Here is a 13,615-nt window from a genome sequence, read left to right as displayed (position 1 = left end):
TCATCAACTGGATCAGGTTATGCATCTCAACAGCTTCCTTTTCGGTCTCAGTAAATGGCAGCCTTGAAGGTTTCTTCACCAGCGCACGTGGAATACGGCAGGGCTGCTCGTTATCGCCTTATCTGTACGTCATCCTGAGCAATGTAATTTCAAAACTTCTGAATCAAGCAGCTGAGGACAGGAAATTCGCCTATCATCCTCAGTGTCAGGGAGTTAGGCTTACTCATCTAAGTTTCGCTGACGACATTCTGGTCTTCACTGATGGTACCATTGAGTCGGTAAATGGGGTTATATAGGTTATGAAGGAGTTTGCTGATTTGTCTGGTCTCCACATAAACGCAGCAAAATCTCAAGTCTTTGTAGCAGGAATAAACGCAGCAAAATCTCAAATCTTTGTAGCAGGGAGTGATCAAACGGCCATGATTACTGAAGCAGAATCCTTGGGAATTGGAGTTGGAAATCTCCCTATCCGATACTTAGGGATGCCTTTAACCACCAAGTCCTTAACAGGTCACGACTATGAGCCATTGATAGACAAGATCAGAAGAAAGATGCTCTGTTGGTCTAATAAGAGCTTGTCCTTTTCGGGTCGGCTCCAGTTAATAAAATCGGTTATTGTGGGCATGGTGACCTTTTGGAGCTCAGCTTTTATTCTTCCAGCAAAATGTTTGGATACAATAGAAAGCATGTGTAGTGCCTTCCTTTGGTCGGGATCGCCAGCACAAACCCACAAGGCTAGAGTGAGTTGGGCAGACGTGTGTTATCCCAAGGAAGAAGGAGGGCTTGGAGTTAGGAGACTGCGAGATACTTCTAAAGTCTGCGCGTTGAGGCTTATATGGCGGCTCTTTACTCAAACAACATCCTTATGGGTCTGTTGGATTAAGCACTATNNNAGGAAGTTACTTAAGCTAAGGGACTTAGCGTATGAGTTTATGAAAATGGAGGTTCGAGATGGATCAACTACGTCTTTCTGGTTTGATAATTGGATGGGTTCAGGGAAGTTGATTGATGTCACAGGAGCCATAGGCACAACATATTTGGGCCTACCTTGAAGAGCGCTGGTGTGTGATGCGGTCTCCAGGGATGGCTGGAGTTTGAAAAATAAGCGCAGCAGGAGGTTCCAGACTCTATACAATCAGATACTCGCAATCCCGGTTCCTGATGAAGACATGGGAGATGATCTGATCCTGTGGAAGCGAGGAGAGGACGAGTTTCAAGACAGTTTCTAGACTGCAAGTACTTGGGAGCAGATTAGGCACAAAAAGCCTAAGGTAGACTGGTCTGAAGCTGTATGGTTCACGCAGAGCACACCTCGGTACGCTTTTATCACTTGGTTAGCAGTGCAAAACCGGCTTTCTACCGGAGACAGGATGAGGAGCTGGGGTATTACGCAGGGTGTGGACTTTGTGGAGAAAGGGATGAGACAAGAGATCATCTTTTCTTTGCTTGTCCCTACTCCTTCACTGTCTGGGAAGGTCTAGGGAGAGGGTTCTTTGGACGCAGGACCAACCCTGACTGGGATATCACACTCAATGCGATCAAACGCAAAAGGGCAAATAGACTTGACTCCATCCTACTCAAGATGATCTTCCAAACAATCATTTAACACATATGGAGAGAGAGAAACTCAAGGCGGCATCAGGGCAACTGGGTATCGATGAACCGAATGCATAAGGCCATTGATCGATCGATGAGAAATAGGATAGTGTCGCTGAAGTATGGTCCGCAGCATCGATATGTTGGACTGCTACAGAGATGGTTCGAGCTCACGGCTTAGGCAGATGGGGGTCTTTCTATAGGCCTCTCTATTCTTTTCTACTTTCAGTATATTCTTCATAATCTGATTCTTTGTAAATGTAATTCTTTTACCTAGTTGATTAATAAATTTGAAATTTCATCAAAAAAAAAAAATCATAATTAAGGTTTGAGTTATAACTATTTAGCTTGTTTTTCATATGTTTACTAAAAATACTTTACTTTTTACTATAAATATTAGCTTATTTTTCAATATGTTTTAAAAATATATTGACATTCTATAATATTATAAAATAAATTATAATATAATTTTATTTACAACATAACTATTTTGTTAAAATTTTATTACTATTTATTTATAATTTTAAAATGATATTTTGTCACCGAAAACAAAAACTTGCGTTCTTGCATTTTTTTTCATTCCACAATTTTTGTTGATTGGCAAAAACATTTACAGAATCACGTTTAAAACGCCATTCTGCAGTTCCGCAAAGTTACTAATCATGGCCACAGATTTATCATCATACACTTGCACCAATATTGGTTAGATCACTTAGATAAGATCACAATGTTGATTTCATTTATCGTTATCTTTTTTTAAAAGATCACAGTAATATTGGTTACAAGGAATTTGTGTCTCTCTTTAAATTTTAGTTGTGGAATAAATTAGAGATAGTTGTACATGTAACAAGTAGTTATTGTCAATAAATGGAAGTAGTGAAGTTTAAAAAAAATGAAAAGGACCACTTTTTGACAAATTTTAACACAAAGAAGGGGGGGAATGGAAATTAATGTATTTACTGGAAGTTTTAAACCCTTCATTAATTTTAATTTTTTTGGTCATAATACTAAACAGAATCTAAAGTACATAAATAAAAGCTAATCCTACATATAATTTAAGGGGAAATTAAAGCACAAATATATTAAATGAAATTTTGAATCCACCATAGTTGAACTGTTTCGAATCACATCAGCAGATTCCACTAGGAATTTGCTCAAGTGCTTTAAGAATTTAACGAGAAATTCGCTTAACTGGTTCCGAATAGGACACTAGAATTCGCAAAATTTGCTCTAATGAAAGTTCAAAAATATAAAATAATAATTTGCTCTAATGTGTTTGAAAGCTATATGGGATGTCCACTCAAATGTTTGAAAGCTATATTTTTATCAAAAGTTGATATTGTATAACAATATTTGTTTATGTTAGTTAAGTTTTTGTTAAATATTTTCTTGTGTCAAAAGTTGCATACAGGTTTGAGTTAGAACAGAGAAACCATCATCCCCATATATTAAGGTAGTCTTTTTGTTGTCTACCATATATACAATTGTCTCCTATAACTTCTGTCTATTATCTGAACCCAACACTTGCAGCGTCCCTGGCATAGATAACACCTCAATCATTCGGTAAAGTCCCACACTTTTTCATAAGAACATAATTTTTTAAAAAGATCTTATTACCAAATATGTTTTGTTTTTTCACCTCTACTGTATGTTAAGGCCGATGGAATCATGGTCGCTCTAACGATTATATAGTTTCGTCATTATTCAGTTTATAATATCAGCATATTTGGTATACCTGTCACAAAAGGCTGAAAAGTTTATATCAGTTGTAAACTTATCGCCATGTCTAAATCATACTATCATAATCATACTATCATATTGCAGTGATTTATTATGATATTTTTGGGGGGATAAAATCCAATATACTTTAGGGATTGGTGTCAAGAAACTCGCTCATTGTTTTGTGTGTGGTTAATCTTTTGGGGCTGGTCTTTACGTTGTTGGTTCCTGAATCTAAAGGCAAGTCTCTCGAGGACATGTCTGGTGAGAACGAGAACAATGATGAAAACAGCATTAGCAGCAACAACAACAAAAACAGCAAGGTATCAACAACTGCATAGAGATTCTAAAATATTTGTGTTATTTATTACTTGTATCTTTGTTAACTCTACATCACTAGATTTTATCTTACTAGCAGCTCAAGTTATTCTTTATTCATACTTCTCCACTGATCGGTAAATGCAATAGGATCTGATTCTTTTACATATCTGTATAGATTTAGTTTTTGGATTTCTTAGAATGGGTTTTTGGTATTATTCATTGCAACAAATGAGGGTGGAGAGTTGATGGAAAGCAATTATGAAGAAATTTTGGTGTTCATTGTCACCATTGAACAAAAGAAGATGTGATAGAAACAAATATCAAACAGTAACACTACGCAAAATGGTGTATACAGTGGTTGTCATTAGCTAGGAATGTATTGGTACGCAAGTTAAGCCATAAACGGTGACTGCATTGTCTCTGTTTCTTCAGCCATTTTTGTATAACCTGCAACCACAGGATGAGTACAAAGGAGAGCTTAAAGAGATGAGAGGACAATAATATAAGAATATTCTTTTACTCTATACATATTTTACGTAAATGTTTAAGAGAGTACATTACATGGGAGTGTACTAATAGGCACAATACAATCATTCACTAGCTGTGAATGTCAGCAACAATACGCCAACGTAAAAAGAATGAACTTATGTGTATAAAACTCGGACATAAGAGGCAGCTTCGTATTCAGAGACCAGCTGAAACCAAACCATGCAATGTTACAATTCCAATCAAGGTGTTCTCTTCATTGACCACCGGTAGAAACTGTACGGGCGATGGCGGTGACTCCATCTTCTTCATGGCTTCAACAGCCATTGTCTCCGGTCCAATCGTCCTCGGAATCCTGTTTTAAAACGATATGTGCAACGTAAGATCTCAACATACGTCAACGTTTATACGGTCTAACGCAGTCTCTAACCTGTTGCACATTTCTCCAACGCTGAGTTTGAAGATTGCTTCTCCACTTGCTTTAAGAGTCCTGCGAAGATCTCCATCTGTGAATGTACCGATCAAGCGATGATGTTCGTCAACCACAAGCAAACAAACACCCACATCCTTTGCTGGTTAGCTCAACTAACTGATCCATTACCAAGTCTCCTTCTTTACAAACCGGAAGCTCTTCTTTCTTCTTCATAACATCCTTTACCTGCAACAAATGGCCAATAATAGATTCACACCCAACTCTATAGGTTCTTAAGTAGGCGTGGGCGTTCAAAGTTCTGTAATTGGGTTTAATTACTACAATTTCGAAATATTTATAAAATATCTAAATTATCTTAAACTATATTTAAAATTAATAGGTTTAACTAAGGATGCTTATTTTGGTTTGGATAATATCCGATAACCAAAATACATACCCCTTAAACTCCATTCTGAATTTCTGAGTATTTAATTTTAAAAACCGGTTTAAATCGGATGGGATTCGATTCCGGTTTAGTTACAAACCGCCCAGGCCTATTCTTAAGCTAAAATCATGTGAGTAATCTTCTAGATCAAACCTTAAAAATCAAGCTCTTGCCGATCCTACCGGCAGGATGATTAGCTCCATACTCCTCCTTCGTTAGATTCCTAGCCGCCATGAGTGCGACCGCAATCGTATCCCCAAACACCATCTGGATCGCCGTAGACGTCACCGGAGCGAGATTAAACGGACACAACTCCCTCTGTAACGGCAAATGCACATTCATATCGCAAACTCCAGCGAGCGGATTCCCAGGAACGGAGGTAAGAGATACCAAGAAGGCTCCCCTAGCCTTAGCGCAGGGGACGAGACGGAGAAGCTCCTCGGTGTAGCCGGATTTGCTGAAGAGGACGAGAACGTCGCTGGATGAGAGAGCGCCGATGTCGCCGTGAAGCGCGTCGAGAGGGGAGAGGAAAGAGGAACGGAAGCTGAGGGAGATGAGGGTCTGGCAGATTTTGTTGGCGACGAAGGCGGATTTGCCGACGCCGGTGAAGAAGACGGTGCCGGAGGTGGAGAGGAGGATGCGGGAGAAGTCTAGGGTTTGGGAGAGGTCAAGGTGTTTGAAGAAGTGGTTGAGGAGATCTTGTTGGGATTTGAAGAAGGCGAGGAGGTTGTCTTTGGAGATTTCTTGGTGGTGATGTTCGTTGCCCTGATTAGCGGAGGAGAAGTCGAGATACGGCGGTGGCAGAGATCCCATTGTTGATCTGAGAAGGTGAGATCTCTGTTAGATTGATCAATCATCTGGGAGAGATCTTTTGCTTTGAAGAGAGATCTTTATAAAGCAGAGAAGAGGTGCATTAATGGAGACGGAGGGGCAAAACGGTAAATTAATGACTCCTTGAATCTTTTCGTGGTGATGAGTGAGGGTTTTGAGGGGCGTCGGTGATTAGATTTTTTTCCTCCGGTGAAAATAGAATTTTATCATCGTGGATAGAAAGAACTACAAGTAAAAACATTGGCTGCAACTCGAATCCATTTTTTTTAAATTAAAACTTCATGAATACTTAATTCATATTCATGTGCATTTCAAAAAAAGTTCATCAGTTACAATTAAAATATGAAATGTAAATTCCATTTCATTCCATAACATTTCATATTATTCCAGAAAAAAAAATAATTATCATTTGAAAAATCATTCCAAATCAAAAACGTTTTGGAATAAATGGAATGCTGATTCCATTCCATTAAATTCCAGAAATAATAATTCCTATCATTCCATATATTCTTTTTATTTGTCACCAGTTACACCCATTATTAATCGGTCCCTTATTAGAGGTAAAAGTAGCATTTTACAATATTATTAGTTATTTTTTGCTGAGAACAAAAATATGATTAGTCATTAATAATCAAATGAAATGATGCAATTTTTTCTTATGTGGTATGATGATGTCGATTATCTGTTTACTATTTTTGCTTAAGTCCTTTTTTATCGAATGGGTTTAAATTCAATCATTGCTGTATGTATATAAGTAGTTTTTCCTAAGAAAAAAAACTGGTAATCCTAAAAATGCATGTGAAGGTGTTAGAAATAGAACGGATGAAAACTATAATTCATTTTCCTTAGATTTTTCTGGTCTTCATCCTATTTTTAGTATATATTTGGGGAAAATTGGTGAAACAAACAAATGTGGAACAAAAATTTAGTGGAACAATATAATATCTACTGAATATTGGATCAAATTGATAGTCATTTGGACGGTAAGGTTAAGCTAAGTATAAACAATCTCAAATCAGTTTGAAACAGATCTCCACCAGACCAAATCACAGGTAATGTGTTTTGATGTGAAAAAAAAATAGTTTCAATCTGTATAGAAGAATATAGATTGAAATCTAATAAACACCATGTGCTAGATACAATTATAGGTACATAAACAAAGTTTTGAAACACAAGTGCTGTAAGTGAGAAAAGTAACATAAGTGTTATGGTGTCAGGTAGGCCTCGGCATTTTTACCTGGACCCGAAGACCCGAACCGGAATCGGCCTGAAAATACCTGATCCGGAACCAAACCAAAAATTTACAAGTACTTTTTGGGTCTAATTTTTTTCTACCCAAAAGAACCGGAATCGAAAGGAACCGACCCGAAAAGACTCGGATCCGAAAAAAATCGGTCCGAATAGACCCGTCCCCATAATAATCGATTTGTACCCGACTTAAAAACATGTATATCCAAAATTATGATTTTTTGTGTTCTATTTTATATATATTATTTTATGATTTAGTTGAATTATCTTTTGTTAACAACATTTGTTATTATATTGTAACATTTTTAAGCAATATGAAGCTTTAAAATGTAAAATTTTAGAGTTTAAAAATGATTTATTTTAATTATTAATAGTTTCATTTAAGTTATTTTGTAAAATTTTAGATATATATGACAAATATCGACTAAATTTGATGAAATTGGGTATGTCATGTTCTTTTCAGATCCTAAATACTCGAATCCGACCCGGATCCGAAATGGACCCGAAAAATTATGGATATTTTATGGGTATTGTAATTATAGACCCGAACCGACCCGGATCCGAGAAAAACCGACCGAACCCGAACCGAAAATTTCTAAGTACCTGTTAGGTCTAAATGTTTAGGATCCGAAAGACTCGGACCCGAAAAAAAAACCGGCCCAAACCCGATCCGAACGCGCAGGCCTAGTGTCAGGCCTTGTCTACGATAGTATCACCCTCCTGAACAACATCTTCTAAAAATCTACTGAATCTTGGGTGGTCTTTGATAAATGATCAAAAGAGCTGAGAAACTAAAAGTCACTGTCAAACACCATTGTTTTTTTTATTACACAAATTCCTAAAAACAAAGTTAAAATTCCCAAAGGTTTCACACATCAAATAACGAAGAGTCTAGGATAAAGGTCTTCTTCTTCACACATCCTCTGATTCCTTAACGACCTGTGAAAAAATCGCATATTTTGTTGCTGCCAGTTTGAGTTCCACGTCCTGCTCGCTATTTACCAACACACCACCTCAAAATCTCTATAAATCATCCCGTTGATGGAAGGAACGAAACCCTTGTCGCCGATGATGATAACCACGACCTGAGGCTCGTGAAAAATCCTCAGCTGATCACCCATCTAGCTGATGGCGCTTGCAATGATTTTTTTGTTTGAGGTATCCTTGTTCGGCTTAAGCATATCTGGATCAACAGTTGGAGGAGTGTAATAGAGGTTGACGTCTTCGTTCACCGGTCTGTGAACTTCGTCTGTGAAAAGTGGGACAAACGTCCATAACCACGGATTTCTCGCGCACCAACATAACCAAGACCCTCCAAGAATTCATTCAAGCATAAAACAAAATTTTTAGCTGAACAGCCAGCTGGTAAACTGAGAATATTCCCAGTCTGGCTAAAGTGTAAACTGTGATTTCATTACCAAAGAATCTGGCGTACTCTGAGAGCATGATTCTCTCCAGAAGTTCTTTATTAGGAGAAAAACCTGGAAAATTGGTTACAGAGTTAAATGATATAACACAGGATAAGAATAACAATAGAAATTAAGTACAGTTGAGTATTTACCGGGGTCGGGAGTGGGATCTAGTAATTTCTTCAACCAATCTTTGGCAAATAAAATTCTTTTATCTCGTGACTCTCCAATGTTTACTAAGAAAGCCTCCGCCCCTATTTTTTTCCTTTTGACGTCAGTAGTTGCAGGGAGAGGTTTCTCTATAGGCTCCAAAGCAGAATGAATATGAGGATCTGGTGCTTGTGTGATTAGATCACTGAGCTTAATCAGCTGCACGAGGCTGTCTTCTGATATTTTACGATCTTGTGTCTTGAGGCACTCCCTTTCTGACAGTCTCTTCAACAGCGAAGCAAGATAATTGAGACCTACCAAGCTTTCAACGGCATAATCAATGCTTCAGGCTAGGTGCTGCTGTTTGCTCCTGATGAGATTCTGTTTGCTTCTCTGGAGAAGCTGCTGCTTGCTCTGGTTGCTTCTGATGATAAGAAGCAGACATCTTTCCAAGCTCTTTTTGTACCAACTTATTTGCCCCAGGTGGAATCTCCCCTAACATGTCCTCAGCTTGAATCATCCCTAACAGGTCTGGATCCTCGATGAATATCTTGATCAATTCAGCTAGTTGTTCATCGGTATCAGCAAAACTACTCTCACAACGCTTACTCATCCTTTCCTTGTACTTATCACAAAGTATTTGCTCTTTCTTCATGCTGCCATAAGAGGGCATAATCCGTTACTCTTCATCTCCTTACCACAATCCCTTAAGCTATCAGCTAGTTCGTTCACTTCATTATCCTCTAAATTCATCCAAGCTGCTTTCAGGGTTTCCATCCCGATATCAAAAACAATACTGAGCTGATTCTCACAGGCTCGAGTAATCTCCAGATCCAGCACACTCTCATGTTGCCTAATCTTCTTTTTTAACCGGCGGATAGCTACAAAGACCTTAAGCATCATGGAATCCGGTGGGAAGTCCGTTGCACATGTTGCCATTTTGCTGAGAAAGATCGTGAATCAAAAAACAAAGAACACAATGAAACGAAGAACAACGCGGAGGCTAGGGTTCAGAAAAGGAGTAATTTCTTTTGAAACATCTCTTCTTTTCTTTTTTTTTGGCTCAACAACAACTTTATATTAATCCCATTCAGTTTCTTACAAATGGCTTATCAGCCTCAAAACATGAATTCAACCACATAGGCACCATAGAATATAGCTTAGGGACAAATGACGTAAACGTTGAAGTCTCTTTCGCTATTCTATCTGCTGACTTATTACCATTCCGGGGATAGTACACCACTTTATACCCTGCATTTACCGCCAAACATGAAGTTATGCCTTGCAATATGGGTTCCAACACTGGCCAGACCTCTTCCTCTCCATTGAGCATTCTTGCCAGCACAAGAGAGTCAGTTTCGATTATCACCGTTTTATATCCAAAACCCACCAGAGTCTGAATTGCCCAGCTTATTGCTTCCGCTTCTGTTTCTATCACCGACCTCATCATTGGCAGTTTCCTTGCTCCCGCCCACAGTAGAAGACCCTGATGGTCACGCAAAATCAAGCCCACCCCTCCTATCATTGTCTCTTTGGACCATGAGGCATCAGTATTACATTTCAAACTCGCCGGGGCCGGTGGCGTCCATTTCTTCTCAGGTTCTTCTATTGTAGTTACTTTGACCTCCTCCTTTATAACCTCATCTCTGTTTCTGCGTTCCCATACCCCATCCCAGCTCTTCTGGATTGTTGAGATAGCATCATAATCTGTTCCCCTAAATAACAGTACGTTCCTGTTTTTCCATAATCTCCATAACAATTCAGGGACAAATCCTTCCTCTACTTCCTCTAGTGGGTACTCTTTTTTTTAAGTTTAAGACCCAATAAATGTTAGTATACAAAGAATCTGACCAGTGACCCGCTGGGGGTATGTGGACATTAGCAACTGCCCAAATCATCCTCGCATAATGACACTGGAAGAGTAAATGATTTACGCTCTCTGCTTCTCCTCCACAACGGCAGCAGCTCTTTTCTTTACCAATGTGTCTATATGTCATGTTTTCAGCCACCGGAAGGGCATTGTTGAGGCATCTCCACAGGAAGTGCTTGATTTTGGGAATTTTTTCCAGACGCCAGACCATCTGATAGATACTATCCAGGCTTGGTTGAACCACTGCTTGCTGATCCTTTGGCAATGCGAGAATGCTGGTTTGGACCCAATAACCGGATTTGACTATATAATGCCATGTCTTTGTGAACTCCCACACATATGTATCTTTACTATTTGTGCCTGCAGGTCGGATCGATGTGATACTGTGCTTAACTTCCTCTGTAAAAAGTACATTAAGCATGTCCATATTCCACTCTCGCCCATTAGATATAAATAGTTCAATGACTCGCATATCATCAGACCAGTTCTCATTCCGTTGTTGCGCCCCAATCCGCATAGACTGGACCATTGTAGCTGGTGATGCGCCCAACCATCTCTCTGACCACACCCTCGTGTTTTTTCCATTCCCAATCACCACTCTCACTCCTTGTTGGATCAGCTTCTGCGCTGCATGGATACTTCTCCAAGCGAAAGAAGGTCTTGTACCTAGCGGTGCATTGAGCGGGTCTGATGCTTTGAAATACCGGCTTTTAAAGACTTTGACCATTAATGACTGCGGGTTCTTGATCATTCTCCATAGTTGCTTCCCCAATAGCGCCAGATTGTAAGCCTCAAGATCCTTGAAACCAAGGCCGCCACATTCTTTGGGTTTACAGAGACTCTCCCAACTCTTCCAATGCATTCCACGCGAATCTCTCCCATTCCTCCACCAGAACTCAGACATGACCGACATGATCTGTTTGATTGTGGTTTTTGGGAGGAGAAAACATGCCATAGTGTAAGTGGGCAGGGCCATTGCAACCGCCTTGAGGAGAACCTCTTTACCTCCAGGGGAAAAGAACTTCGTTTGCCATCCATGAACTCTTTGATTTAAGTTCTCCCTCAAGTAATTCAGAATGGAGACTTTGGACCCTCCAAAAGACTCTGGAAGTCCTAGGTAGAGCCCTTCTCCACCCATTGTTGTAATACCCAACTTCTGCATTATCTCCTCCCTCTTCTCCGTTGGAAAGTGTTTTCCAAAATAAACGCTCGACTTCTGATAGTTTATCCGCTGTCCTGACGCCATGCTGTACGTTTGCAGTATCTGTAGCACTTGATTCAACTCCTCTTCCGATCCTTTACAATACATCATGCTATCATCAGAGAATAACAGATGAGATACTGGCGGTGCTCTGCGTGCCACTCTCAAACCCGAGATCTTCTTCGACCTTTCTGCACTCTTCAGCATCTGTGCTAGCACTTCAGTACACACCACAAAGAGGTATGGGGACAAAGGGTCCCCTTGCCTCAGTCCTCTTGTAGGGGTAATCTTACCAAAAGGAGCACCATTTATGAGCACTTGATATCTCACTGATGTGACACAGCTCATGATGAGCACACACCATTCTTCAGAAAAGCCCATCGCCTTCATTGCTTTGTTGAGGAAAGACCACTCCACATGATCATACGCTTTGGAGATGTCGGTCTTAATGGCTATAAACTCTGACGCACACTTATTATCTGAGCTGAGCGCGTGTAGGAGCTCGTGCGCTACAAGGATGTTATCAGATATGAGACGCTCCTCCAAAAACGCTGCCTGTGTCTCCGAGATAATTCCACGCAAGACCTTTTTCATTCTTCTCGCTAGCAGCTTCGAGACCACCTTATAAGCTACATTACATAGGCTTATTGGTCTGAATTCACTCATGCTCTTAGCGTTAATGGTTTTCGGGATCAGACAGATGTTGGTACCATTTATCTCCTCCTCTAGCTTCCCTGTCCTGAAAAATTCCTGCACCATGGCCGTGATCTCCTCTCCACTAGTCTCCCAGAACTGCTGATAGAAGTAGCCACTCATCCCGTCAGGTCCCAGGCATTTACTAGAATTAATTTCAAAAACCGCCTTCTTTACTTCCTCACTTGTCACTGGCTTCAAGAGGGCCGAATTCTGTTCTGAGGAGATGGTTGCAGGGATATCATTCCACTCTACTTGATCGAGGCCCACATCCTCTGATGAGAAAAGAACTTTGAAGTATTGTTCTGCCACTCTCCCAAGGTCACTATCTGCAAACCACTCTCTTCCATCGTCATCAAACAAGCTTTTGATCCTATTTTGCGCCCTTCTATTCTTTGTGACAGCATGGAAAAACTTGGTGTTTCTGTCCCCTGATCTTAGCCAGTTTAATCTGCTTTTTTGCATCCAGAAAAGCTCCTCATTGTAATATTCGTCTGACAGTTCCTTTCTTAGAATTGACAGTTCCTCCGTCCTGAAATTATTCTGTCTCGACGCTTCATCAATCTTGTGGCTCAATTCCTGAATCCTCAAAGCGGAATTTGGCTTTGCGTAGCGTTTCAAGCCCGAGATGGCTTTGCGACAGGAAGCAATTCTACTCATCAGGCTCACTTGGCCACTCCCGTGAGATCTCCAGTTACTCTCCACTGTTTCCACAAATCCTTCTCTTGTTACCCATCTCTGATCATACTTAAAGCTTGTGAACTTCTTCCTCTGATGACCATCCAGAGATGTAATGATTGGACTATGATCCGACTGTACTCTTTGCAGGTAGAAGGTTGTTGCGGCCGGAAAGACTTCTAGCCATTCCTGATTTGCAACTGCTCTATCCAGTCGACACTGCACTAGCTCGTTGTTCCTTCCACCTGCCCATGAAAGTGGATTGCCCTTGTATTTGATATCCCACAGGCCCCAATTTAGTAACATCTGCTTGAACTCCATTCCATCTTTCTCTTCTCTTACCGCTCCTCCTGATTTCTCCGACTGTTCTATCAACTCGTTGAAATCTCCCATTAAGATCCATGCCCCTTTCCTGGTTGCTCCTATTCGAGAGATTCTTTCCCATACCTCCCCTCTCTTACTCTTCACTGGATCTCCATAAACACATGTAAGGTAGAACGTATGGTTCTGCCATTCTACCTTTAGATCGATCACCCTGTTATTGGCTTGAAGGGTT

At 40.1% G+C, this 13,615-nt stretch overlaps 1 protein-coding gene and 1 pseudogene across 1 annotated transcript in view; both read right to left on the bottom strand.

Moving 5' to 3' along the window:
- Positions 1 to 4,134: 4,134 nt before the first annotated feature.
- On the bottom strand, positions 4,135 to 5,911 carry LOC106343745 (annotated as a pseudogene).
- A 3,796-nt stretch (positions 5,912 to 9,707) lies between these two features.
- The window catches only part of LOC106345041, a 5,517-nt gene continuing 1,609 nt past the window's right edge, over positions 9,708 to 13,615 (bottom strand). The window contains exons 3-4 of the mRNA XM_013784313.1: positions 10,469 to 13,594; positions 9,708 to 10,350 (exon numbers count right to left, since the gene is read on the bottom strand). Of these exons, the coding sequence (XP_013639767.1) occupies positions 9,708 to 10,350; positions 10,469 to 13,594 (3,769 nt within the window). The remainder of the gene's footprint in view (positions 10,351 to 10,468; positions 13,595 to 13,615) is intronic.

Source organism: Brassica oleracea, chromosome C5, assembly GCF_000695525.1.
Source record: "Brassica oleracea var. oleracea cultivar TO1000 chromosome C5, BOL, whole genome shotgun sequence".
NCBI classification, from domain to species: Eukaryota; Viridiplantae; Streptophyta; class Magnoliopsida; order Brassicales; family Brassicaceae; genus Brassica; species Brassica oleracea.
The sequence above is the reverse complement of the archived record's forward strand: the minus strand, read 5'-3'. Positions and strand labels throughout refer to the sequence as shown.